Genomic DNA, 27,720 nt, shown 5'->3' with positions numbered 1-27,720 from the left:
CATTACAATCTGATTGAGCAGCTTCCCACCTTGTGTATTGTATATAGAGAGGCACAAATGGGTCAGCATTAGGAGGGATTGCTGACTCTAGTAGTGCCATAGGGGAAGTCAGGGGTATCCCCAGGTAAGCTGGCTCTCAGATGCTGTAGGTGCCATTACCATGTGGCCTTACACTGGGAATTTAACCCAGATATATATATATGTAATTATTTATGGGGTGGGTGTGGGGTGCAGTGGCCCCTGTGTCGGTATGGGTGGGCTGTTGCAGGTCGGCACACCCTAACACTTTATTAACACTTATTATTTTTCCTATCACTTTGTATATATTTTTTAATCACACCACTTACATAGCACTTCTGTGCTTCTTATTAACCCCTATTAATTTTCACCTGTGTGCTGACCTGGGGTGGCCGACCTGTGCCGACATTGTGGGGTCCTGCACCCCAGGCCCATACCTAGTATTAGGGACCCCCAGTGACGGAGAAGCCTTGTCGATCGGCCTGGGGGCTTAACCCTATATCTGCAGATATACGCAACTAAGATCTCCGTATTATCTGACTATTATTATATAGTAATATTATTCACTTAGTATTAGGAATGCTTAGATGGAAAAAGCAAGATGTTGTGTTTTAATACGTAGAGAACCCGAAATGCTGTTGCTAAGGGCAACAGCAAAACCCTAAAGGGTTACCAACGGGTGTGGCAGTAAACTCCTTGGTCAGAGATGGAATGATAGACACAAGGAGAGTCTCCATAATCCTAATCCTCACTTGCAGTGCACAGGTTCACCTTACTGCCACCAAGCTGACACCTGAACACCTTGCACAGTGAGAAAGGATTTAGGCAGGCAAGTCTGAGAATACAGCCGCAAACTTGCTAAGTTCACAGAGTAGCAAAAGAACCCCAGCAAGTTAAACGGCTGACTCCAGTCTTACTGCTAGGTCTAGATTGGCAGAGTGTAGTACCAAATCCCCAGGCCTATTTGCAGTAAGCAACAACAAATACAAAGCTACACAGTACTGGCTAACTTTCAGGAACTGACTAACCAACAAAGATTCAGCAGCATCTGCTTAACCTGAGAAGAGGGTTTATAAAGCAGGTGCTGTCCACGCCCCACTCAGACCTCACAGACTGTGAGCACAAAAACCAGCACCGGATCCCCTGCCGTGCACAGAGCCTGTAACCACTGCACAGCAAAAGACCCGAACCGGAGTATCAGCTGCGTTCAGGTTACTCCGCTAGTACTTGTCTCCCGGTTGCCATGACGACGTGGCAGCACAGGGCAGGAGACCCTAACATCATGTAGTAGATTCTCCTCGTGGTGGAGATAGAATGAAGTCTCTGTTATTAACTGAGTCAAGATGGATATTCCGTCTGAATACCATTAGGAATAAAGGGTTAAACGATAAAATCAATTGGAATAGTCTAATGTAGTTTAATAGATCAGATGAGTAGTGGGTAGATCTGCCATGGTTACACCCTGTGGTAATATATTGAGAAATAAGGTGTCTGTCAGTAGTCTGCTATTAAGGGATGGTAACTGATAGGTGTGGGGAGTGTAAACACTTTAAAGTTGGCATCATATATGCTATGCGTCAAGTCAAGGAAGAGTGTTGATTGTTTTTAATTATATCTTGTATTTTGTATTAATGTGTTATTGTGTGTATGTTTGTGCTTCCCCTCTAGCCCCATCTGTCTGCAGCCCTGCTTTGAGATACAGTACGTCAGCCGGACCTCTCTGACTGGAACGCACGCCGGCGGTTGCTTAGCAACAGCAGCTGGCTTCTATCCGGAAGTGAGGTATCGCGGACATCCGGCGGTGGCAGCAGTGGACGACGGAGGCGGCGGTGAGACACGCCCGGGGATCAGGTATTTAAATGTCACTGTTTTAGACTGTTTGTTACACTGCTGGTATGAGGCTGATGCCTCGAAACATGTTGATGTGATACCGCTGTTGTTACATGACTATTAAACACTGATGTAAGAGGAGTCCCGTGGAGTGCCGTGCTGTGTTGGAGGAGTGTATGTGATTTGTACCAGGCACCGGGACCAGTTGAGTATAAGCGGGGAGTGCCGGCTGATTTGGAGGAGTATGTATGTATGTATGTATGTATATATATATATATATATATATCTCCTTTCTCACTTTAATAATCTTCAACTTATTCCAGTGTCATCTGCTGATGTAACTATGTTTATTTACCCTGTACTTGTCCTATACTGTCATCAACTGTAAGTTGCTGTTTTCCTGTTTGATTATTTGTTTATGTATTCTGTAATTGGGCGCTGCGGAACCCTTGTGGCGCCATATAAATAAAGGATAATAATAATTATATATATATATATCTATCTATCATACATCATACACGTGTTGTATTTACATAAAGAATGCAGCAGGATTCTATTCCCTCATACCTGGTAACTTGTTTACAATTCCCAACACATTTGACTGAAACCATGGTATGTAATGTTCTCAATCAATATGTTTGGGGCTGCAATGTCTAACTCATTTTCCCCTGCATCGAAAACTACATTACCAAATTTTTAGTATATTAAACGATAGTAAAGTACTGTAATACTGAGCAGGGCCAGTTCAAGGGCGCTCTGCGCCCCGGCAGGAAACGGGGCGTGACCTAATACAGGGGGCGTGGTCAGTTACGCCCCCTGTACATTGCTAGCGCCGCTTGAATGCTGAGCGGTGCGCGATGACGTCATCGCACACCGCACAGCAAAAGGTCCTCTCCACGAAGGGAAACTAGACGCTATGCGTCTAGTTCCCTTCGTGGAGAGGACCTTTGCTGTGCGGTGCGCGATGACGTCATCGCGCACCGCTCAGCAAAGTTACTCTCCACGAAGGGAAACTAGACGCATAGCGTCTAGTTCCCTTCAGAGGAGGCGGACGGGGACGGCAGCGGACGGGGTACACAGCGGGCAGCAGTGGCGGATCTTGCCACGGTGCGGCGCCCTCCGGAGGGCGCCAGCGCCCTCCGGAAGGCGGCGCCCCGGGCAAAAGTCCTGCTTGTCCGTGGCAAGATCCGCTACTGATACTGAGCACTATACTACTATCTTCAGCTACCTGACAGCTGAGAATTTTTTTCCTAAACCAAAAACTAAAATACACATTGCATATATGAAAAAATAAGATTTTACTCACCGGTAAATCTATTTCTCGTAGTCCGTAGTGGATGCTGGGACTCCTTAAGGACCATGGGGAATAGCGGCTCCGCAGGAGACTGGGGACAACTAAAGAAAGCTTTAGGACTACCTGGTGTGCACTGGCTCCTCCCACTATGACCCTCCTCCAGACCTCAGTTAGGATACTGTGCCCGGAAGAGCTGACACAATTAGGAAGGATTTAGAATCCCGGGTAAGACTCATACCAGCCACACCAATCACACCGTACAACTCGTGATACTATGCCCAGTCAACAGTATGACAACAACGGAGCCTCTCAACAGATGGCTCCCAACAATAACCCGTTAGTTTAACAATAACTATATACAAGTATTGCAGACAATCCGCACTTGGGATGGGCGCCCAGCATCCACTACGGACTACGAGAAATAGATTTACCGGTGAGTAAAATCTTATTTTCTCTGACGTCCTAAGTGGATGCTGGGACTCCGTAAGGACCATGGGGATTATACCAAAGCTCCCAAACGGGCGGGAGAGTGCGGATGACTCTGCAGCACCGAATGAGCAAACTCAAGGTCCTCCTCAGCCAGGGTATCAAATTTGTAGAATTTTGCAAAAGTGTTAGACCCTGACCAAGTAGCAGCTCGGCAAAGTTGTAAAGCCGAGACCCCTCAGGCAGCCGCCCAAGCAGAGCCCACCTTCCTTGTGGAATGGGCTTTTACAGATTTAGGATGCGGCAGTCCAGCCGCAGAATGCGCAAGCTGAATTGTGCTACATATCCAGCGAGCAATAGTCTGCTTCCAAGCAGGAGCACCCAGCTTGTTGGGTGCATACAGGATAAATAGCGAGTCAGTTTTCCTGACTCCAGCCGTCCTGGAAACATATATTTTCAAGGCCCTGACTACGTCCAGTAACTTGGAGTCCTCCAAGTCCCTAGTAGCCGCAGGCACCACAATAGGTTAGTTCACGTGAAAAGCTGATACCACCTTAGGGAGAAACTGGGGACGAGTCCTCAATTCTGCCCTATCCATATGGAAAATCAGATAAGGGCTTTTACAAGACAAAGCCGCCAATTCTGACACACGCCTGGCCGACGCCAAGGCCAACAACATGACCACTTTCCACGTGAGATATTTCAAATCCACAGTCTTAAGTGGCTCAAACCAATGTGACTTTAGGAAACTCAACACCACGTTGAGATCCCAAGGTGCCACTGGAGGCACAAAAGGGGGCTGAATATGCAGCACTCCCTTAACAAATGTCTGAATTTCAGGCAGTGAAGCCAGTTCTTTCTGGAAGAAAATCGACAGAGCCGAAATCTGGACCTTAATGGAACCCAATTTTAGGCCCATAGTCACCCCTGACTGTAGGAAGTGCAGAAATCGACCCAGCTTAAATTCCTCCGTTGGGGCCTTCCTGGCCTCACACCACGCAACATATTTTCGCCATATGCGGTGATAATGATTTGCGGTCACCTCTTTCCTGGCTTTAATCAGCGTAGGAATGACTTCCTCCGGAATGCCCTTTTCTTTTAGGATCCGGTGTTCAACCGCCATGCCATCAAACGCAGCCGCGGTAAGTCTTGGAACAGACAGGGCCCCTGCTGCAGCAGGTCCTGTCTGAGCGGCAGAGGCCATGGGTCCTCTGAGATCATCTCTTGAAGTTCTGGGTACCAAGCTCTTCTTGGCCAATCCGGAACCACGAGTATAGTTCTTACTCCTCTCATTCTTATTCTCAGTACCCTGGGTATGAGAGGCAGAGGAGGAAACACATAAACCGACTATTACACCCACGGTGTCACTAGAGCGTCCACAGCTATCGCCTGAGGGTCCCTTGACCTGGCGCAATATCTTTCTAGCTTTTTGTTGAGGCGGGACGCCATCATATCCACCTGTGGCCTTTCCCAACGGTTTACAATCATTTGGAAGACTTCTGGATGAAGTCCCCACTCTCCCGGGTGGAGGTCGTGCCTGCTGAGGAAGTCTGCTTCCCAGTTGTCCACTCCCGGAATGAACACTGCTGCCAGTGCTAACACGTGATTTTCCGCCGATCTGAGAATCCTTGTGGCTTCTGCCATTGCCATCCTGCTTCTTGTGCCGCCCTGCCGATTTACATGGGTGACTGCCGTGATGTTGTCTGACTGAATCAGTACCGGCTGGTTTTGAAGCAGAGGTCTTGCTTGGCTTAGGGCATTGTAAATGGCCCTCAGTTCCAGACTATTTATGTGCAGTGAAATCTCCTGGTTTGACCATAGTCCCTGGAAATTTCTTCCCTGTGTGACTGCCCCCCAGCCTCCGGGAGAAACACTTTTTTCTGGTCTGTGTCCAGAACCATCCCCAGGAACAGAAGACGGGTCGAAGGGACCAGCTGTGACTTTGGAATATTTAGAATCCAACCGTGCTGTTGTAGCACCTCCTGAGATAGTGCTCCCCCGACCAACAACTGCTCCCTGGACCTCGCCTTTATCAGGAGATCGTCCAAGTACGGGATAATTAAAACCCCCTTTTTTTCGAAGGAGTATCATCATTTCGGCCATTACCTTGGTAAATACCCGCGGTGCCGTGGACAGGCCGAACGGCAACGTCTGGAATTGGTAATGACAATCCTGTACCACAAATCTGAGGTACTCCTAGTGAGGATGGAAAATGGGGACATGCAGGTAAGCATCCTTGATGTCCAGAGATACCATGTAATCCCCCTCGTCCAGGCTTGCAATAACTGCCCTGAGCGATTCCATCTTGAACTTGAATTTTTTTATATATGTGTTCAAGGATTTCAAATTTAAAATGGGTCTGACCGAACCGTCCGGTTTCGGTACCACAAACATTGTGGAATAGTACCCCCGTCCCTGTTGAAGGAGGGGCACCTTGACTATCACCTGCTGGGAATACAGCTTGTGAATTACCTCTAGCACTGCCTCCCTGCCTGAGGGAGTTGTTGGCAAGGCAGATTTGAGGAAATGGCGAGGGGGAAACGTCTCGAATTCCAGCTTGTACCCCTGAGAATCTACTTGAAGGATCCAGGGATCCACCTGTGAGCGAGCCCACTGAGTGCTGAAGTATTTGAGACGGGCCCCCACCGTACCTGGCTCTGCCTGTGGAGCCCCAGCGTCATGCGGTGGACTTGGCGGAAGCGGGGGAGGACTTTTGCTCCTGGGAACTGGCTGTATGCTGCAGCTTTTTCCCCCTACCTCTGCCCTTGGGCAGAAAGGACGCGCCTTTAACCCGCTTGCCCTTATGGGGCCGAAAGGACTGTACCTGATAATACGGTGCTTTCTTTTGCTGTGAGGGAACATGGGGTAAAAATGCTGACTTCCCAGCTGTTGCTGTGGAAACGAGGTCCGAGATACCATCCCCGAACAATTCCTCACCCTTATAAGGCAAAACTTCCATGTGCCTTTTAGAATCTGCATCACCTGTCCACTGCCGAGTCCATAACCCTCTCCTTGCAGAAATGGACATTGCACTTACTCTAGATGCCAGCCGGCAAATATCCCTCTGTGCATCTCTCATGTATAAGACTGCGTCTTTTATATGCTCTATGGTTAGCAATATAGTGTCCCTGTCTAGGGTATCAATATTTTCTGACAGGGAATCTGACCACGCAGCTGCAGCACTGCACATCCATGCTGAAGCAATAGCTGGTCTCAGTATAACACCTACGTGTGTATATACAGACTTCAGGATCGCCTCCTGCTTTCTATCAGCAGGCTCCTTTAGGGCGGCCGTATCCGGAGACGGTAGTGCCACCCTCTTTGACAAGCGTGTGAGCGCTTTGTCTACCCTAGGGGGTGTTTCCCAACGTGACCTATCCTCTGGCGGGAAAGGGTACGTCATTAGTAACCTTTTAGAAATTACCAATTTCTTATTGGATGAAGCCCACGCTTCTTCACACACTTCATTTAATTCCTCAGATGAGGGAAAAACTTCGGGTAGTTTTTTCTCCCCAAACCTAATACCCTTTTTTTGTGGTACCAGGGGTAATATCAGTAATGTGCAACACATTTTTCATTGCCTCAATCATGTAACGTGTGGCCCTATTGGAAGTTACACTAGTCTAATCGTCGTCGACACTGGAGTCAGTATCCGTGTCGACGTCTGTGTCTGCCATCTGAGGTAGCGGGCGTTTTAGAGCCCCTGATGGCTTCTGAGACGCCTGGGCAGGCACGGGCTGAGAAGACGGCTGTCCCATATTTGGCATGTCGTCAAACCTTTTATGTAGTGAGTCGACACTATCACGTAATTCCTTCCATAAGTCCATCCACTCAGGTGTCGGCCCCGCAGGGGGTGACATCACATTTACAGGCAACTGCTCCGCCTCCACATAAGTCTCCTCATCATACATGTCGACACAGCCGTACCGACACACCGCACACACACAGGGAATGCTCTGACTGAGGACAGGACCCCACAAAAGCCCTTTGGGGAGACAGAGAGAGAGTATGCCAGCACACACCAGAGCGCTATATAACACAGGGATTAACAGTATAACTGAGTGAATTTCCCTTATAGCTGCTTAATATACATATACTGCGCCTAAATTTAGTGCCCCCCCTCTCTTTTTTACCCTTATGTAGTCAGAAACTGCAGGGGAGAGCCTGGGAGCGATCCTTCCAGCGGAGCTGTGAGGGAAAAATGGTGCCAGTGTGCTGAGGGAGAAGCCCCGCCCCTTTTTCGGCGGTCTTTCTCACGCTTTTATGGAACTCTGGCAGGGGTAATTTTTACACCTATATAGCCTTCCTGACTATATATGGTATAGATTTGCCAGCCAAGGTGTTAATATTGCTGCTCAGGGCGCCCCCCCCCCCCAGCGCCCTGCACCCATCAGTGACCGGAGTGTGAGGTGTGCATGAGGAGCAATGGCGCACAGCTGCAGTGCTGTGCGCTACCTTAGTGAAGACCGAAGTCTTCTGCCGCCGATTTTCCGGACCAACTTCTTGCTTCTGGCTCTGTAAGGGGGACGGCGGCGCGGCTCCGGGACCGGTCGATCGAGGACGGGCCCTGTGTTCGATCCCTCTGGAGCTAATGGTGTCCAGTAGCCTAAGAAGCCCAAGCTAGCTGCAAGCAGGTAGGTTCGCTTCTTCTCCCCTTAGTCCCTCGTAGCAGTGAGTCTGTTGCCAGCAGATCTCACTGAAAATAAAAAACCTAAAATATACTTTCTTTTTCTAGGAGCTCAGGAGAGCCCCTAGTGTGCATCCAGCTCAGCCGGGCACAAGATTCTAACTGAGGTCTGGAGGAGGGTCATAGTGGGAGGAGCCAGTGCACACCAGGTAGTCCTAAAGCTTTCTTTAGTTGTGCCCAGTCTCCTGCGGAGCCGCTATTCCCCATGGTCCTTACGGAGTCCCAGCATCCACTTAGGACGTCAGAGAAATGACTTTATGGAAGTATATAAATCTGCAAATTATGCGTAGTAACCCGTTAATATAATTTGCAGTAGCATGTTCTATAAAACTTACTGCTTACTAATTATCTTTAAAGTCTTGTAAGGCATTCAGGAATAAAATGACCAATATTTTTATAATGCAATTTTTCTTACTGTTATATTATCCATATTCCATAGTTATAAACATTTTATATCCGCATGTCATTAGTTACATAAAACTAACAGGTGAATTGTTACCTTACTTCCCATTCCCAGCCCGTATATTTACAGAGCACGTAGAATAACAGATTATAATTGATAATGTTACTGTTACAATAACCCTTGATATATCAATTATCTATTGTTCAGATTTTGTAATATTTTGGATTTACACACTGGTCATGTGGCCATATGGAACCAGCTTTTGTGGCTTCCCTGTGGGATTTATAACATAAACGGGCTGTGGCTGATTACTTTGCCTGTTGGTTCCTTTCCCTTTGCTGTCACATTTACATTTCCATGAACCTTGCTTATAGGGAGTAACCCTTAACTTTCTCTCGTTACCGCTTCTAGTACTACGTGCTGTGGGCAGTACCCCACACTTTTCAGTTCTGCATTTTTCAGAACTAGGAACATTACAATTTAGACAATCTTTATTTGTACATTTCCACCCTGATACTTTTGTATAAACGAGGGAACAGTTTGGATTCACTGTTTTTGTGGATGACATATTTAAAACTATTCCAGAGGTTGGGTGCAACTAAACCATTAAGTATTTTTAGCACTCAAGTATATTAAACTAAGGTAACATTTAACACTTAGGTAGTTTTCCAAGTATCAATATCCAGGATCTAAAGGATCGTGGGATATGCAGCTATGTGCTCGATTTCCTGAACCAGCAAGGAAACGCAACCACTCTTTGCCGATATCACTTGGTTTTGGAATAAAGTGTCACCCCATCAATATATAAACACTTTCTACTGAGTCAATAATGTTTCTCCACACTCCTGGTTCAGCACAAAATTAAATAGCTCTCAATATAAAAGGGCCCTGCTTCTTCTTTTCTATAAATGCCACACACAAACATTCAGAGCATACGTCTTCTGTTGACATGTGTATACGCTTTTAAATTCTTATTCATACAGGTGATGTATTGAACCTTATGCCCCTGAAACAGTTTGTCAAATTCTTAACAGTGTCAGTAAAACCTCATTAATCAATCCAGTGTTTGGTGTTTGCTTCAAATCTCCCTCATTAGTCAACACTTCCCTTCCTCTGGGAAGTTTGCCCCTTACACAAATTGCACCAATAAGTGCCTATTTTTCCTTCCCTAGTACTGACAATTTATTGTGCGGTCCCTTCACGTGATTGATCAATTCACTATGCGAAATCCTTTGGGGCTGCACCTTTACTTATACTGCGCAGTATCAAAAACAAAAGTCAGTATATACCTCAGCTTAAAGGACTTATTCTTTAAAGCATCACACTTATATTAAGTGTTTTCATGGGAAAATACCTCCATTTAAAAGATATATCTTCTTCTAAACATCACACTAATATTATTTAAGTGTTTTCTGTATTCATCAACAAAAAGGACCAAATGAAGTAAACCACTTGGATCTAAATCCTCTGACACAACAAAACAAAATTCTGTTATTACTGACTTGACTCTACACTGAGTCACATGTCTTTTCATATGCAAATGATTTACCTTTGGCAATGACAGATTTAACGTCTTCTGATAATGTTAAACTCTTTGAACAGACAGGAATTAGACAATAGGGATAAGCCCCACCAACAAACTGCAATACTGTATCAGCTAGTATACTTTTCTATGAAAAACTGATACCACTATTACCAAACCTTGGTGGTCATTCCGAGTTGTTCGCTCGTTATTTTTTTATCGCAACGGAGCGATTAGTCGCTAACGCGCATGCGCAATGTCCGCAGTGCGACTGCGCCAAGTAAATTTGCTATGCAGTTAGGTATTTTACTCACGGCATTACGAGTTTTTTTCTTCGTTCTGGCGATCGTAATGTGATTGACAGGAAGTGGGTGTTTCTGGGTGGAAACTGGCCATTTTATGGGTGTGTGTGAAAAAACGCTACCGTTTCTGGGAAAAACACGGGAGTGGCTGGAGAAACGGAGGAGTGTCTGGGCGAACGCTGGGTGTGTTTGTGACGTCAAACCCGGAACGACACTGAGTGAACTGATCGCAATGGCAGAGTAAGTCTCGAGCTACTCAGAAACTGCTAAGAGAGGTCTAATCGCAATATTGCGAATCCGTCGTTCGCAATTTTGAGAAGCTAAGAGTCACTCCCAGTAGGCGGCGGCTTAGCGTGTGCAAAGCTGCTAAAAGCAGCTTGCGAGCGAACAACTCGGAATGACCACCTTTGTATGTTAAATATCGACTGCAGATTACTTACATTAAAAGAGACACACAGTCCCTGGCTATACTGGAGTTAAAAAGGCTGAGTATGCAAGTATTCAGTGTCTTAACCTAATTCCATGCCATCTGGTTAAATGTTATATAATTAACCGGTAATTTATCAAGACAATATGGAAATTTATCACCAATACATTTTTCTATCACCACTTTATCAACATGACACCCCACAACTGTTGCTAAACCTGTCTTAAGGTTCCCTAAAAACTAAAATCGCTGTTTTGCAATATAGCTTTGACTTCACAATATTTAGACTCAATAGTAGGATTATACCCAAAAAAATATGACACGTCATTTAAAAATAAAACCAAATTTTTACCTTGCAACAGTGAAACTAAAGCTTATAACTTTAAAATAAAACCACATTTCCCTTGCAACAGTGAAACTAAAACTTATAACTTTATCAGTGCACACAGAAAAATAATGAATGTTTTTCAGAGACAATTGGGTCCAATAAGATGAACAGACCAAAGGACTGTACACAAGTACTGACAGAGTAACCAAGTTGATATATAATAATCAATCTTTAGATTACTCACCCGGGTATGTCAGTAGTTGCATATGTCCAGCAGTCGTGTCATCATCTGATGTTGGTAGCTGTCATCGATCCCGGACGAGCCCCCATGTACTGTTGGAGACAAACCTCCTTCTATCAAGTCCATTCAATTATCTGTTCCATACCATTTGTTTACCAATGCATTGGGAATCCCAGGAAGCAGACAACACACACAGTAATGTCAGCAAAATGAGACTCCAGCTTGTTTAATCAGCAGGGCGTTATATAACAAAAAGGTACTTGCATGAACACTTGATACACGTCACATATTAAAACAATAATGCATCTCTTCTCAGAACTCCTCTCTAGCTGACACCCTCCTTCGTGTCCTTCACAAGAAGTCTAAACACAAGAGAAACGGTCTAATAACATATTTTTAAGACTATAGCTACGACCTTGCTTCTCACAGAACGTACTAACTGAAATGTCAGCATTCTTATGATTTCTTAACAAAGCATACTTCTTATTCACTACATCATGGCTGCTACTTAACAAAATGGCTGATAGCTGCTAAAGGTCAATATATCTCTCTCACCTACATGAGGCTCAATCTAGCACCGGTGATAGCAATGCGCGGGGCAGGGCATCGCTATTGCTGGGGTGCATACACACGGCAGATCCGTGCTTAAAATCTAAGCAATCTAGTCAGATTGCTTAGATTTTCCAATCATAAAGTTTTTATTGAGAATACAAACAGTTACAGAGATGGCAGCGAGTGATCAGATGGTAGCAACCAAATGTCAGGGCGGGTTGAGTAAACCGTTCAATACAGGTATACAATAATAGAAGAGAAAAAAAAAGAAGAAAAGAAAAACAAATATGCACACCCGACTTATCTAATAAGGCATCACTGTTTTTTTTGTTTTTTTTTAAAAAGAAAAAAAAAATAAGTGTACAAGTGTAGTAGGTCAAAAAGATGAACTCAACTGGTATACAACTATGGTCTAATTTTAAAGAGACATTGTCAACTAGCGTATGTTCTTGTAGAAGAAAAGAGAGAGGGTGTCTAGAAAGTATGTTGAGAATGGTTATAAACCAGGGTAGTGGGGGAATAGAGGGGGGTAGGGAAGAAGAAAGAAATGGTAACGGTGAGAGGTAAAAGGCGAGGGTCTCTAGCTGGTCGGGGCAAAAAAAAAAAAAAAAAAATTATAATGATTATGCAGATACATACATATATACATATGCATATATACAAATACACACACATTAAAGTAAGGGGGGGGGAAGAGAGTGGGAAGGGGTCGGGGCCTCAACCAAGACCTGGAAGAGGGGTATTGTAATGCCTGTACCAGGGGAGCCATACGGAGTGAAACTTTAGTATCGTGTTATTTTGTAAGCTGGTTATATATTCCATCCTTGAGATGAACCAAATTCTATTCAGTAGTTCTCGTTTGTCGGGGGCTGTAGCAACTTTCCAATTACGCGCTATTTGGTATTTAGCCGCACCGGAGATATGAAGAATCAGCGTACTCGTTTCTATAGAGACATTGTCTATGGGGGCACATAGTAGTAAATTCATTGGAGAAGGGGGTGTCATGGGTTCAGTGAGGGTATTAATAAGGGACCTAACCATACCCCAATAACGAGTAATCACTGGACATGACCACCAAATGTGGTAAAATGATCCCACTTCCCCACATTGTCTCTAGCAAAGATTGGACGTATTTGGATAAATGCGGTGAAGTTTCTCAGGTACTAAGTACCATCTGGTATAGACCTTATATGCATTTTCACGTATGGCCACACTTATGGAGCATTTAGATATCGCTGTGCGTATTGAGTCCCATTCCTCTGCAGCCAGGTGTAGTCCTAAATCTGTTTCCCACTTCTGTTCATGAGGTTCAATAGGGGGGGGGTCTGGAGTCAATATGGATTTATATAAAAATGATATAGTCCCCTTATCATTGGGGTGGTATATGCAAAATCTTTCTAGAGGGCTCGGGATTTGCAGAGGGTACGATAGATGGAGGGATAAAATGAAATGGCGGATTTGTAAGTACTGAAAATGCAAAGAGTTAGAGATTCCAAATTTTTCTTGAAGATCTGCAAAAGACTTTGGAGCGTGCCTATCCACAATGTGGTGAATACGCGTGATCCCCAATGAAATCCATGGAAGAGCCATCGAGGGTGAGAGTCCCGGTGGGAAGGCTGGGTTAAACCAGAGGGGGGTTAAAGGAGACGGGGATGTGGTTAACTTCAATCTCTTGTTAAGTAGCATCCAATGTTGCAATGTTAGCCCTGTTGTGGGGGAGGAAGCAATAGCTTGGGCCTGGTGTGTGCGGTGCAGCCATGGGGCGTAAGAAACCGAGGGGACAGCAGCCAGGTCACTTTCCAGGTCAACCCAGCGTTTAGTGTACCGAGGAGAATGCCAAGCAATCAACTGACTGAGACGGGCCGCATCATAGTAACGTTGGATTATAGGAAGACCAAGTCCTCCGTTTCTTGTGTGTTTAGCTAGAATGTCACGCCTTATCCGTGCTTTTTTGTGGTCCCAAATAAATTTACCGAACGACAATTGGAGAGCTTGCAGAGCATGAGGCGGGACCCTTATCGGGAGTGTCTGAAAAAGATAAAGCAGTTTTGGGAGCACGTTCATAGATTGCTTAGATTTTAAACACAGATCTCTCCATGTGTACCCCCCTTTAGATTTGGGTGGGTTATATTGTTTCTGTGCAGGGTAAATACTGGCTGCTTTATTTTTACACTGCAATTTAGATTTCAGTTTGAACACACCCCACCCAAATCTAACTCTCTCTTCACATGTTACATCTGTCCCCCTGCAGTGTATATGGTTTTGCCCAACTGCTTTCAAATGTGCTGCTGCGATCAGGTCTGAATTAGTCCCAGTGTCCGAATAGCGGGACTGTCCTGCTAGAACCGGTATAGTTGAGAGGTATGCTACAGACACTACTGGCCCTGTGCAGATGCTTCAAACATTTTGAAATAATGTAGTTAGCAACTGAAATTTGTAGCACAACTTCACAATAATTGAAATAGCTTAGGGGTTAAGATGCTTTCTGTGCAGCAGTTGAGTGAAAATATACAAATATTGCAGACACCTAGATATGTATTTAGATGCACACTGGTCCCTTTTCAGATCCAAGCATCTGCGTACAAAGATAATCGTCCATCTGATACCCCTTTTCCACTAGCTCAAAAAACACGGGTAAATGCACGGGGGCGCGCATTTACCCGTGTTTTTTGCTAGTGGAAAAGTGTCAATCCGGATCAAGTGATCCGGGAATCCTACCTGGGTAGCTTACCGGGTTGAACACGAGTTCAACCCGGTAAGCTGTGCAATGTAAACAGAAGCCATGTCGATGTGACATGGCTCCTGTTCACAGTCTATGGAAGGGCGGCGCTGGGAGATCATGTGATCTCCCATCGCCGCCCCTGCCACGTCGCTAGCAGCGTCACCTTCATGGCAATATGCCGGGTTTGTGAGCGCAGCGGGAAAGGGGCTGAGCATGGGCCGCAGCCGGGTAGCACCCGTGTCAGGCTCCCGGCTGTGACCCGTGCTTTAGAGGTGGAAAAGGGATATGAGTAACACAATGATCATTCAGAATGGCTGTGGTGACACTGGTGCCATGTTATCTGCATATGGCATCCCAGCCACAGTCTAAAAAGTCCTAACAACAGCTACAACACACCGGCATTTTGTAGCCCTGACTGGCAATCACACTGCAGGGAAAAAGTCACTGCAACCGCCATCAGTAATGTACTTTGACGCAAGGGCCGTGTGACTCAGACATATGTATGCGCAGATATCATAAATATTGCCATAACATTTTTCTCTGAATCTGGCCCTTAGACAATAATTAAAGATAACAGACTGTAAGAAGCTTATTTATGACTTAAGGGGGTACACACGTAGCAATTGTTTACTTATTTTCTAAGCAATCTGAATAGGGGGGTCATTCTGACCCGTTCGCAGCGTGCTTTCATTCGCACAGCTGCAACCGGGTCACTACTGCGCATGTGCGGGGGCCGTAATGTGCATATGCATCATTACCCGATGACAGCCGTCGCCAGGCAACAACGCGGACTACAAAGAAAGCAGTCGCAGCGGCGACCGCAAGAAGATTCACAGCGGAGAGGCGTTCCGGGCTGGATACTCACCGTTGAATGCCGTTTTTGGGGAGTGGTCGGCTGAAAGCAGGCGTGTCCAGGCGATTGGAGGGCGGATGTCTGACTTCAAAGCCGGGACCTTCGTTGCTGGATCAGTTGCACAGGGTAAGTAGCTCCAGCCTTACTCTTCACTTGCACAAAACTTTTTTAGCTAAGCAGGGCTGCACAAGCGAACGCAGCCCTGCTAAGCTAAAATACACTCCCCCATAGGCAGAGATTAGTTGATCGCACCAACAGCAAAAAGTTGCTTGGTGCGATCAACTCGGAATGACCCCCTAGATTGCTTAGAAATTAAGGACGGATCTCTCTGTGTGTATGCCCCATAGCGATAGCGACGTGCGGCCCGGGCGTCGCTATCGCCGGTTCTAGATTGGCCTGCATGCAGGAACAATCTAGTAGATTGCTAATTTCACCGCTGGGTGAAGTGAGGTTTCCTTGCCCCACCCTCGCTCAGCACATATCTCCCCGTGTGTACCCCCCTTTAAGAACATATATTTATAATGACTATGTACCCTCTCTGTCTCCAGTCAGGAAACACTACATAGAGGAGCACCGTCTGAATCTGGTTAAGAAAATAACCAAGGTGGAGCCCGTCCTAGATGATCTCCTGGACCTGAAGCTGCTGACACAGGAACAGTATGAGCATGTGAGGAGATATATACGTTCCCGTGACAGGATGAGAGAGCTCTGTGACATTACTGTATACTGGAATGACGAAGACAAAGACCTGTTCTACCTGACCCTGAGGAAACACAACTACTCGGATATCAGACGTATAGAGAGGGGACAGGGTAAGTGTCCACATCATTGTGACACCAGTAAATGTAATGTTAAGTATCATAAAAAGCAAGAAAACTCAAAAGGAGGACAAGACTTGTGTTATATCTCTGTACATAGAGATTGTGGTCTGGGACTTCATGAATCATTTATAGCTATTTAATTCTATCTCAACTAATTGGGAGATGTAATGAGCAGCGCTCTGAAAGTGGCCAATCCCATTCCTTACAGCAAAGTAAGTTATATAATTATGTCATGATTCTGAATGCTGGGTATATAGAATCATTTGTAAGTGGCAAGTATTAAGAGATTATGAAAATAAAACAAAGTGACAGCAGTGCGCATCATAACATGGCAGTCAACTTTGCGCTGCGGACTACCTGTGGTGCCTAATTGAAAGACGGAGGAAGATGTCAGAGGCTGGTACTGAAGGTGAAGGAAGGGAAGTAAAATCCGAACTCATGGATGCAACCCTTAAACTGCAAAGAATGCGATGGAATTAGAAGAATTATGATACTGATTATTATGTGCGAACTCCGCCCAGGGTAATAGCTCAGCCCGATCATTTTGCGAGGAAGACACATAGCTGCAGCAATTTCTATAAATCTTGGCTTACCCTCTCAGTTTGCCAATTTCATGATGAATGGTAAGACAAAGAGAATTTGAGTTTCACTTTTAAATCAGAGAACCATACACCCTGATTGGAGATGATCTCCAAAGAAGCTCAATGAACCCTAAAGATCTCACCGATATGAAACTAGGAGGTTGAAAAATGCTTCTCATTCAGTAGCACCCTTGGACACTGGACAGAAAGGAGAACAGAGTAACCCCTACCTTGCAGCAGTAAGGTCAATGGCTTGTGAGGTACTGACTAGTATCAGAGCCTGATTTACACACACATACAGTGTACGATTTGGTGGTGATTTTTGACTATTCAAATGATTAGATAAATACAAAGATTATACGAATAAAGATGATATGTCTTTTTTATTGTAAGAATTTCTGCTGCGGGGTACACTGGGCTCCACAGGGAATGACATTGGGGTGTAGAGTAGGATCTTGATCCGAGGCACCAACAGGCTAAAAACTTTGACCTTCTTCCCAGAATGCCTAGCGCCACCTCCTCTATGACCCCCCCCCCCCCCCCCCCCTCCGTGCACAGGAGCTCAGTTTTGTAGTTGGTGCCATGCAGTGCAGGTATACTACAGGCAGGGATGCTCAGGTAGCCCTTAGAAGAGTTTTTTCGAGTGAAAAATGAAGACTTCAAGGGCTGCAGCAGAGACACTGTGTTAGATGTCAGTCAGACATCTGCTGCAGCTCCATCACCTCCCCAACCGGCGCTGTACACTCCCGCACCCTGGTTGCCGGGTACCTACAGCGGAGGCTCCGGTCAGTCACACACATCACCGCTGCCCTCCTGGATCGCTTGGCCGCACACAGGGAGGAGGTAAGAGGGTCCCCCAGGAAGGACCAGCGGGAAATCGCGATCCGGCGCGGCCGGTGGGAGGATCGCTGTGCGCGCTGGCGTGGACACTGTGGCAGTACAGGGACCACACTAGACCACCAGGGCAAGGGCACAGGTTGGTTTTATTAAAAACCATCTATTATACAGCCCACAGTACCCAGTGGTGAAGTCCAGCAGGGGAATAAGGCTTTGACCTGTAGCCCCTCCCCCCAACCCCAGGGCACCATTTAGAGTAAATGTTCCCACCCTGGAGCTGCATATCTCTCTCTCCCACACTCCCTGTCATCGTTTGGGCGCCATTAGGACAAGCTGAGCTGATCCTGGGACTGTTTGGGCAAATCCTCCTCTGTAAAGCCGCCTGCATATCAGCGCTGTGCATTTTACAAGACACTTAAGTATTCTACATGTCTGTTGACAACGTTAGTTAAGAAAGAGTGCATTTAGGTAGGGTTATTTAGTACAAGTACCCTGTGATACACATCCAGTATTTACTGTGCATTGGTATATCTATTGAGTGTATAGCTATACTGAGTACTACTCTGTATTGCTAGTCCACTGCGGTTTTATTGCATGTCATAATTTCTGCACTGTTTATTGTGACTATGTGTGTGCATATAGCTGCTGTGTGACCTCCATTTTGTGTATCTCACTCAGATTGCTATCCCTATATTCTATAACCTGAGGGGGCTATGTGCGTCAGGGTTATTATCTAAAATAGGTGTTTCACAAGATATACTTATTGTGTATTTTTCTCTGTTAATTTTAGTCACCATATACTTTTAGAATTCTCTGTGCACATACACCACACAGGGGGTTCTTGTCAGGTATTGTGCTGCTGTTATTGTACTGGGTTGCCTCGCATTGAGCTTTCAGATATGTCAGCTACAAGGGGCGATGGAGCTGGGGCTGATCCCACATTGCGTGGTGGTGATGCTGCAGACACATTTCAGGAGAATATAGCAGCTGAGGGTTCTGGTTCTGGGGGTTCCTTGCCCCCCAGTGGGACTGTAGCAACGGGGGTTCAAAATGACCCACCTTGGGCTACTTTTTCCACATTAATGAGTACGCTAGTAACTAGACTTGCGCCCCCTATGGGATCTCCTGTGCCGGTAGAACCGCTTATGGTCCCTGCGGTTAATCCGCCATGGGCAGATCAACTGTTATCTCAGTTACAGCAATTGAACCAATATCTGACTAAACAGAAATCTAACCCTCGCCGGCTCAAGACCACGGGGTCCTCTAAGTGGGCTTTAACTTCCTCACAATCCACCAACGTCCCAGACACCTCGGCTGATGAGTATGGCGTATATACTGACCCCACAGATTCTGATCCTGATGCTTCTGATGGGGAATCTGTTTCACAGGTGACTTGTTGGAGGCTATCAGGCTAATTCTACAAATTACTGATGACCCAGAGCCGGATGCTGCCCCAGTGGATTCGCAGGTGGCGCGGCTGGTGATATCCTCTGCTCTGCCTCTAATTACAGTCACGTCTCTGAAAGAACCGATGGATAAGCGTGTGGAGGGTTGTTTAAAGGCGATTTACACTGTAACGGGTGCTGTGCATCGGCCCATCATTGCAGCGACTTGGGCTGCAGAGGCTATGGAAGCGTGGGCTCCGGAGTTGGAAGCTGAGTTGTCTTCCAATGCTTCTGATCATGCTAGACAATGTCTATCGTATATTGTCACGGGTCTGGGACTCAGGGTCGACAGCACAAAGGTCGACACACTTTAGGTCGACACCAATTGGTCGACACACATTAAGTCGACAGGGTCAAAAGGTCGACAGGGTCAAAAGGTCGACAAGAACAAGGTCGACATGGAAAAAGGTCGACATGAGTTTTTTATGTTTTTTTGGTGTCGTTTTCTTCGTAGAGTGACCGGGAACCCGAATTAGTGCACCGCATCCCCTCGCATGGCTCGCTTCGCTCGCTATGCTTCGGGCATGGTGCCTTCGCTCCGCTACCGCTTCGCTCGGCACACTTTACCGTTCCAATCGTAGTCCACGTGGATCGTTAAGTATGAAAAGGTTCAAAAAAAGAAAAAAATCGTGAAAAACTCATGTCGACCTTTTTCCATGTCGACCTTGTTCCTGTCGACCTTTTGACCCTGTCGACCTTTTGACCCTGTCGACCTAATGTGTGTCGACCAATTGGCGTCGACATTTGTGCTGTCGACCTGGAGTCCGGATACCATTGTCACAGCTTATCATTACGTTAAAGAGGCGGCTTCTGATTCTGGTATTCTGGCGGCCAAGGCTTCAACTACATCCATTTTGGCTCGCTGGATTCTCTGGTTGCGGTCCTGGTCTGTGGATCTGGACTCTAAGAAGACCCTGGAGGTGCTCCCTTTTAAGGGAGACATTCTTTTCGGAGAAGACCTCAACAAGATAGTGGCTGACTTAGCTTCTGCTAAAACAGCATGTCTGCCTAGTACTGCTCCTTCAGTACTGAAGGCTAAGAGTACTTCCTTTCGCTCCTTTCATCCTTCAGGGAAAGCAAAGGGTCAGGTGTATCCAAAACAGGCTCACACTTCCAAGCCTACTAAGCCCAAACCCAAACGGGCCTGGGCTGCCCGTCACCCTGCTTCCAAAACTAACAAGCCTGCCGCATGACGGGACGGGCCTCTATCTGGGGGATCCCAGGGAGGTGGGTGACTTCTAAGGTTCACCCAGGAATGGTTGAAGACCACCCCCGATGCCTGGGTATGGGAAGTCATCACTCAAGGTTACGCCATATCCTTCAAAAATAGTCCCCGACAGATAGTTGCCTGACAGATGTCCCTTCGGATCAGGTGAAGGTAAAAACTCTTCAGTCGGTGGTACAGTCCCTCCTGGACACAGGAGTGAAAGTACAGGTGCCACTGACTCAGAGAGGCAAGGGGTACTATTCACTGCTGTTCCTAGTCCTGAAACTGAATGGGTCCTCCCCGCCCATTCTCAGCTTAAAGTCCTTGAACAAATTTGTGAGGGTCTCCAAGTTTCGTATGGAAACTCTTCGCTCTATTGTTCTGGCATTGGAACCTGGGGATTATATGTTCTACCTGGACATACAGTATGCTTACCTGCATATTCCTATTGCAATGTCGCATTAGCAATACCTGAGGTTTGCGGTTGGCAACCTCCATTACCAGTTTCGGATGTTACCTTTTGGTTTGACTACGGCTCTGCGAGTCTTCACTAAGGTCATGGTGGTAATGACGGATGTACTCCACCATCAAGGGGTCAGGATCCTACCATACCTGGCCGATTTGTTGATCCTGACATATTCCCCACAAATTCTCCTACGCCATCTGGATCTGACTATCCAGTTTCCCTGGTCCCTGCTCAGAGCATGGTGCACCTGGGGGCGTTGTTGGACACTCACAACCAGTGTTTGTTCTTGTCTCAGGAGAAAGTCCTGAAGCTTCAGGACAGGATTCGATGCTTCCTATCTTGTCCACAATACATTCGGCAATGCAAGTGCTAGGTCTCATGGTGTCTGCTTTCGACATGATGGAGTACGCTCAATTCCATTCCCGCCCTCTACAGAAGTTGGTTCTGGCCAAGTGGGATGGCCTGACTCACTGGATCAGGTCTCAAATGATCTCCTTGTCTACGGAGGTCCATCTGTCACTGAGCTGGTGGCTTCAGGACCAACGATTGAGCAGGAGTCGTCCCTTCTGGATCTCCAACTGGGTTCTTCTGATGATGGATGCCAGTCTGAGAGGTTGGGGCGTGGTGTTGGAGCAACACTCACTTCAGGGTCGGTTGACCAAGGAGGAATCTCTCCTTCCGATAAACATTCTGGAGTTGCGGGTAGTGTTCAACTCATTGAACTTGGCCCATCATTTAATACAACATAGACCTGTTCAAGTGCAGTCAGACAACGCCACCACAGTGGCGTACATAAATCATCAAGCCGGCACTCAAAGCCGCATGGCAATGAGGGAAGTATCACGGATCCTTCAGTGGGCGGAAAGCCATCTGCCAGCCATATCGGCAGTATTCATTCCGGGGGTCCTAAACTGGAAAGCGGTCTTCCTCAGTCGTCAGGACGTACGCGTGGCGCCTCCATCTAGAAGTGTTTCAACTACACGTGGACAGGTGGGGCCTTCCAGATGTGGACCTGATGGCGTCTCGACACAATCACAAGGTTCCGGTCTTCATAGCAAGGACAAGGGATCCTCAAGCAGCGTTCGTAGACGCACTGACAATTCCATGGAACTTTCAGCTGCCATACGTGTTCCCTACAATGTCACTACTGCCCAGAGTAACAAGGAAGTTCAAGCAAGAAGGAGGAATCCTACTTCTGATCGCTCCCGCGTGGCCCAGATGGCATTAGTTCTCAGACCTTCAGGGTTTCTCCATAGAGCGTCCCCTTCTACTTCCACAGCACCCACATCTCCTCGTTCAGGGCCCTTGTGTATATCAGGATTTAGCACGGTTAGCTTTGATGGCATGGCTCTTGAAGCTTCTGTCTTGTTGAGGGCCAAAGGATTTTCTGAGGCAGTCATTAAAACCATGTTGAAGGCCCAGAAACCGGCTTCTGCTCGGATTTACCATAGGGTCTGGAACTCTTACTTTGCTTGGTGCTCATCTAACAATTATGACGCTTTCAAGTTTAGAACGGCCAAACTTTTGGCCTTTCTACAACAGGGCCTGGACTTCGGCCTTCGTCTGGCCTCCATCAATGTTCATATTTCTGCCTTTTCGGTTTCGTTTCAGAGAAAAATTGCGACCTTACCTTATGTGCATACGTTCACTCAGGGTGTGTTGCGGATTCAACCTCCTTATGTCCCACCTGTGGCTCCTTGGGACTGGTCGGTGGTTCTGGAGGCATTGCAAGGGTCTCCATTTGAGCCTTTTGAATATGCAGACCTTAAGTGGCTTTCTCTTAAGTTAGTGTTTCTACTGGCTATTGCCTCTGCTAGACGGGTGTCGGATTTGGGTGCCTTGTCTTATAGGTCACCATATCTGATTTTTCACCGTGATCGGGCAGTTCTTAGAACACGTCCCAGGTATTTACCTAAGGTGGTGTCTTCTTTCCACCTTAATCAGGAGATTGTCCTTCCGGCCTTTGCCTCTCCTGAATTGTCTTCCAAAGAGCGGTCTTTGGATGTGGTACGGGCTCTCCGTATCTATGTGAAGAGGACTGCTTCACTTTGGAATTCGAATTCTCTCTTTGTACTTTTTGGTTTTCACAAACGCGGCTGGCCTGCTCACAAGCAGACCGTGGCCAGATGGATTAGAATGGTGATTGCACATGCTTATGTGCAGGCTGGTCTTACAGTTCCTGCTACTATTAAGGCCATTCTACTCGGTCTGTTGGACCTTCTTGGGCGGCCCGCTGTGGTGCGACCCTTGAACAGTTGTGCAAGGAGGCTACGTGGTCCTCAGTGAACACGTTCATTAGGTTCTATGCCTATGACACTTCCGCCGGGTTCTCGTGCCCGCTACAGTGCATCCGCTCCCATAAGGAACTGCTTTAGGACATCCCCAATGTCATTTCTTGTGGAGCCCAGTGTACCACGCAGCAGAAAACGAGATTTATGGTAAGAATTTCCTGTAAAATCTCTTTCTGTGAAGCACACTGGGCTCTACAGGGTGCCCACCCTGACGCACTTAGCTTCTTTGGGTTGGTATGGCATTAGCCGCTGACAATTTCTCCTGTCGTGAGAATGTGGTGTATGTGGCTACTAACGGTTGTCATCTTTTACCTGCTACTGCATTGGACTGATTAACAAAAACTGAGCTCCTGTGCATGGAGGCGGGGTTATAGAGGAGGTGGCGCTATGCATTCTGAGAACAGTCAAAGCTTTTAGCCTGTTGGTGCCTCAGGTCAAGATCCTACTCTACACCCTTAATGTCATTCCCTGTGGTGCCCAGTGTTCCTCACAGAAAGAGATTTAACAACAGTAAATTCTTTCCATAAATCTCATTTTCAGATACAACAGAGAACACCCCTTTTCAGATACCACAGACAGAGAGATCACCCATTTTTCAGATACAGCAGAGACAGAGAGCACCCCTTTTTCAGATACAGCAGAGAGCACCCCTTTTTCAGACACCACAGACAGAGAGAGCACCCCTTTTTCAGATTCAGAGCATGTGCAATCATCATTCTAATCCATCTGGCCAGGATCTGCTTGTGAGCAGACTAGCAACATTTGTGAAAACCAAACAGTATAAAGAGAGAATCAAATTTCAGAAGGGATGCAGTTCTCTTCACATAGACACGGAGAGCCCATACCACATCCAAAGACCGCTCTTTGGAAGACAATTCAGGAGAGGCAAAGGCCAGAACCACGATCTCCTGATTAAGGTGGAAAGAAGACAACACCTTAGGTAAGTGCCCGGGACATGTTCTAAGAACCGCCTGGTTACAGTGAAAAATCAGATACGGGAACCTACAAGACAAGGCACCCAGATCCGATACCCGTCTAGCAGAGGCAATAGCCAGCAGAAACAATACCTTAAGAGAAAGCCACTTAAGGTCTGCCGATTCAAGAGGCTCAAATGGAGACTCTTGCAACGCCTCCAGAACCACCAACAAGTCCCAAGGAGCCACAGGCGGGACATAAGGAGGTTAAATCCGCACCACACCCTGAGTGAACTTTTGAACATCAGGTAAAGTCGCAATTTTTCTCTGAAACGAAACCGACAAGGCAGAAATATGAACCTTGATGGAGGCCAGATGAAGGCCCAAGTCCAGGCCTTGTTGTAGAAAGGCCAAAACTTTGGCTGTACTAAACTTGTAAGCGTCAGGATTATTAGCGGCGCACCAAGCAAAGTAAGAATTCCAGACCCTATGATAAATCCGAGCAGAAGCTGGTTTCCGGGTCTTCAACATGGTTTGAATGACCACCTCAGAAAAACCCTTGGCCCTCAAGATGGAAGCTTCAAGAGCCATGCCGTCAAAGCCAACTGGGCTAAATCGTGATATACACAAGGACCCTGAACAAGGAGATCTGGGCGCTGCGGAAGTAGAAGGGGACACTCTGACGAGAGACCCTGAAGGTCTGAGAACCAATGCCGTCTGGGCCATGCGGGAGCAGTCAGAAGTAGGATTCCTCCTTCTTGCTTGAAATTCCTTATTACTCTGGGCAGGAGTGACACTGGAGGGAACACCTATGGCAGCCGAAAGTTCCATGGAATTGCCAGTGCATCCACGAACGCAGCTTGAGGATCCCTTGTCCTTGCTCCAAAGACCGGAACCTTGTGATTGTGTCGAGATGCCATCAGGTCCGTATCTGGAAGGCCCTACTTGTCCACGAGGAGTTGACACACTTCTGGATGGAGGCTCCACTCTCCGGGGTGTATGTCCTGATGACTGAGAAAGTCTGCTTCCCAGTTTAGGACCCCCGGAATGAATACTGCTGATATGGCTGGCAGATGGCGTTCCGCCCATTGAAGAATCCTGGATACTTCCCTCAATGCCATGTGGCTTTTAGTGCCACCTTGATGATTTATGTACGCCACTGTGGTGGCGTTGTACGACTGTACTTGAACAGGTCTGTTCTGTATTAAATGCTGGGCCAAGTTCAATGAGTTGAACACCTCCTGCAATTCCAGAATGTTTAGTGGGAGGAGAGACTCATCCCTGGTCCACCGACCCTGAAGGGAGTGTTGCTCCAACACCGCGCCCCAACCTCTCAGACTGGCATCCATCATCAGAAAGACCCAGTTGGAGATCCAGAAGGGACGACCCCTGCTCAATTGATGGTCCTACAGCCACCAGTGTCGTGACAGATGAACCTCCGGAGACAAGGAGATCATTTGCGACCTGATCCGGTGAGGCAGGCCATCCCACTTGGCAAGTATCAGTTTCTGCAGAGGGCGGGAATGGAATTGACCGTACTCCACTATGTCGAAAGCCGAAACCATGAGACCTAGCACTTGCATTGCCGAATGTATCAACACTTGCAGACGGGATAGGAAGCATCGAATCCTGCCCTGAAGCTTCAGGACTTTCTCCTGAGACAAGAACAACCGCTGGCTGTGAGTGTCCAACAACGCCCCCAGGTGCACCATGCTCTGAGCAGGGACCAGGGAAGATTTCTTCCAGTTGATGAGCCACCCGTGGGCATGCAGAAACTGGATAGTCAGATCCAGATGGCGTAGGAGAATTTCTGGGGAATTTGCCAGGATCAACAAGTTGTCCAGATACGGCAGGATCCTAACCCCTTGACAGCGGAGTGCAGCTGTCATTTCCGCCATGACCTTGGTGAAGACTCGCGGAGCCGTTGTCAAACCAAAAGGTAATGCCCGAAATTGGTAATGGAGGTTGCCAACCGCAAACATCAGGTACTGCTGATGCGACATTGCAATGGGAATATGCAGGTAAGCATCCTGTATAACCAGGGAGACCATATAATCCACAGGTTCTAAGGCCAGAACAATAGAGTGAAGAGTTTCCATACGAAACTTGGAGACCCTGACAAATTTGTTCAAGGACTTGAGGTTGAGAATGGGCCGAGAGTACCCATTTGGTTACGGGACTAGAAACAGCAGTGAATAGTACCCCTTGCTTCTCTGAGCCAGAGGCACCTGTACTTCCACTCCTGTGTCCAGGAGGGACTGTACCATAGAATGAAGAGTCTTTGCCTTCACCGGACCCGAAGGGACATCTGTCAGGCAAAATCGATGAGGGGGATGATTTTTGAAGGATACGGCGTACCCTTGAGTGACGACTTCCAGTCCCCAGGAATCTTAAGTGGTCTTCAACCATTCCTGGGTAAACCCTAGAAGTCAGCCCCCCACCCTGGGATCCCCCAGAGGGAGGCCCACCCCATCATGCAGCAGGCTTGTCAATTTTGGAAGCAGGCTGACAGGCATCCCAGGCTCGTTTAGGTTTGGGCTTATTGGGTTTGGAAGTGCGAGCCTGTTTCGGGTACGCCTGACGCTTTGCTTTCCCTGAAGGACAAAAAAAGCGAAAGGAAGTACTCTTAGCCTTTGGTACCGAAGGAGCAGTACTAGGCAGACATGCTGTTTTAGCAGAAGCTAAGTCAGCCACTATCTTGTTGAGGTCTTCTCTGAAAAGAATGTCTCCCTTAAAAGGGAGCACCTCCAGGGTTTTCTTAGAATCCAGATCCACAGACCAGGACCGCAACCAGAGAATCCGGCGAGCCAAAATGGATGTAGTAGAAGCCTTGGCCTCCAGAATAGCGGCATCAGAAGCCGCCTCCTTAATGTAATGAGAAGCTGTGACAATTTACGATAGACATTGTCTAGCATGATCAGAAGCATTGGAAGACATCTCAGCTTCCAACTCCGGAGCCCACGCTTCCATAGCCTATGCAGCCCACGTCGCTGCAATAGTGGGCCTATGCGCAGCACTAGCTAAGGTGTAAATCACCTTTAAACAACCCTCCACACGCTTATCCGTCGGTTCTTTCAGAGACGTTACAGTAATTACTGGCAGAGCTGAGGATACCACCAACTGCGCCACTTGCGAATCCACTGGCGGGGGTGTCTCCCAATTTTTACTTAGCTCCGCTGCGCGGCAGGAGCGAAATCCTGGTTCCTGCTTCTTGACGACAGGATTATCTTTTGGTGCATGTGTAGGTGTGACCCCGACCACTTGCCCAACAGGTCACACTGGAATACACTGGCATGGAACCTGCCAAACTGTATGGCCTCGTAGGCCACCACCATCTTCCCCAACAACCGAATGCACTGATGGATCGACACACAGGATGGTTTCAGAATCTGTTTTATCATTTTCTGTATTTCCAGCATCATCTTGTGAGGTGTGAATTTCTTTCTTGGATTTTCCCAGTATTCCTGACGTATGTCAACCAAATGGTCAGAGTGAGGTAAAACTTGTTTAACCACTTTCTGATGTTTAAATCTGTCCGGTTTCTTAGGGGCAG

General features: G+C 47.0%; 1 protein-coding gene across 3 annotated transcripts in view; it reads left to right on the top strand.

The window, feature by feature from the left end:
• Nucleotides 1–27,720, top strand: part of LOC134945751 (uncharacterized) — a 708,129-nt gene that overhangs the window by 103,813 nt on the left and 576,596 nt on the right. For 2 of the 3 annotated variants that reach the window (XM_063935217.1, XM_063935219.1), the window contains exon 5: nt 16,154–16,417. In XM_063935217.1, coding sequence (XP_063791287.1) covers nt 16,154–16,417 — 264 coding nt within the window. Of the gene's footprint in view, nt 1–1,700; nt 1,870–16,153; nt 16,418–27,720 lie in introns of those variants that run through there. The other variant, XM_063935218.1, reaches the window with a different exon arrangement.

The sequence above is a fragment of the Pseudophryne corroboree genome, chromosome 7 (genome assembly GCF_028390025.1).
Source record: "Pseudophryne corroboree isolate aPseCor3 chromosome 7, aPseCor3.hap2, whole genome shotgun sequence".
NCBI classification, from domain to species: Eukaryota; Metazoa; Chordata; class Amphibia; order Anura; family Myobatrachidae; genus Pseudophryne; species Pseudophryne corroboree.
Note: the sequence above shows the minus strand (reverse complement) of the source record. Positions and strands in the feature narration are given on the sequence as shown.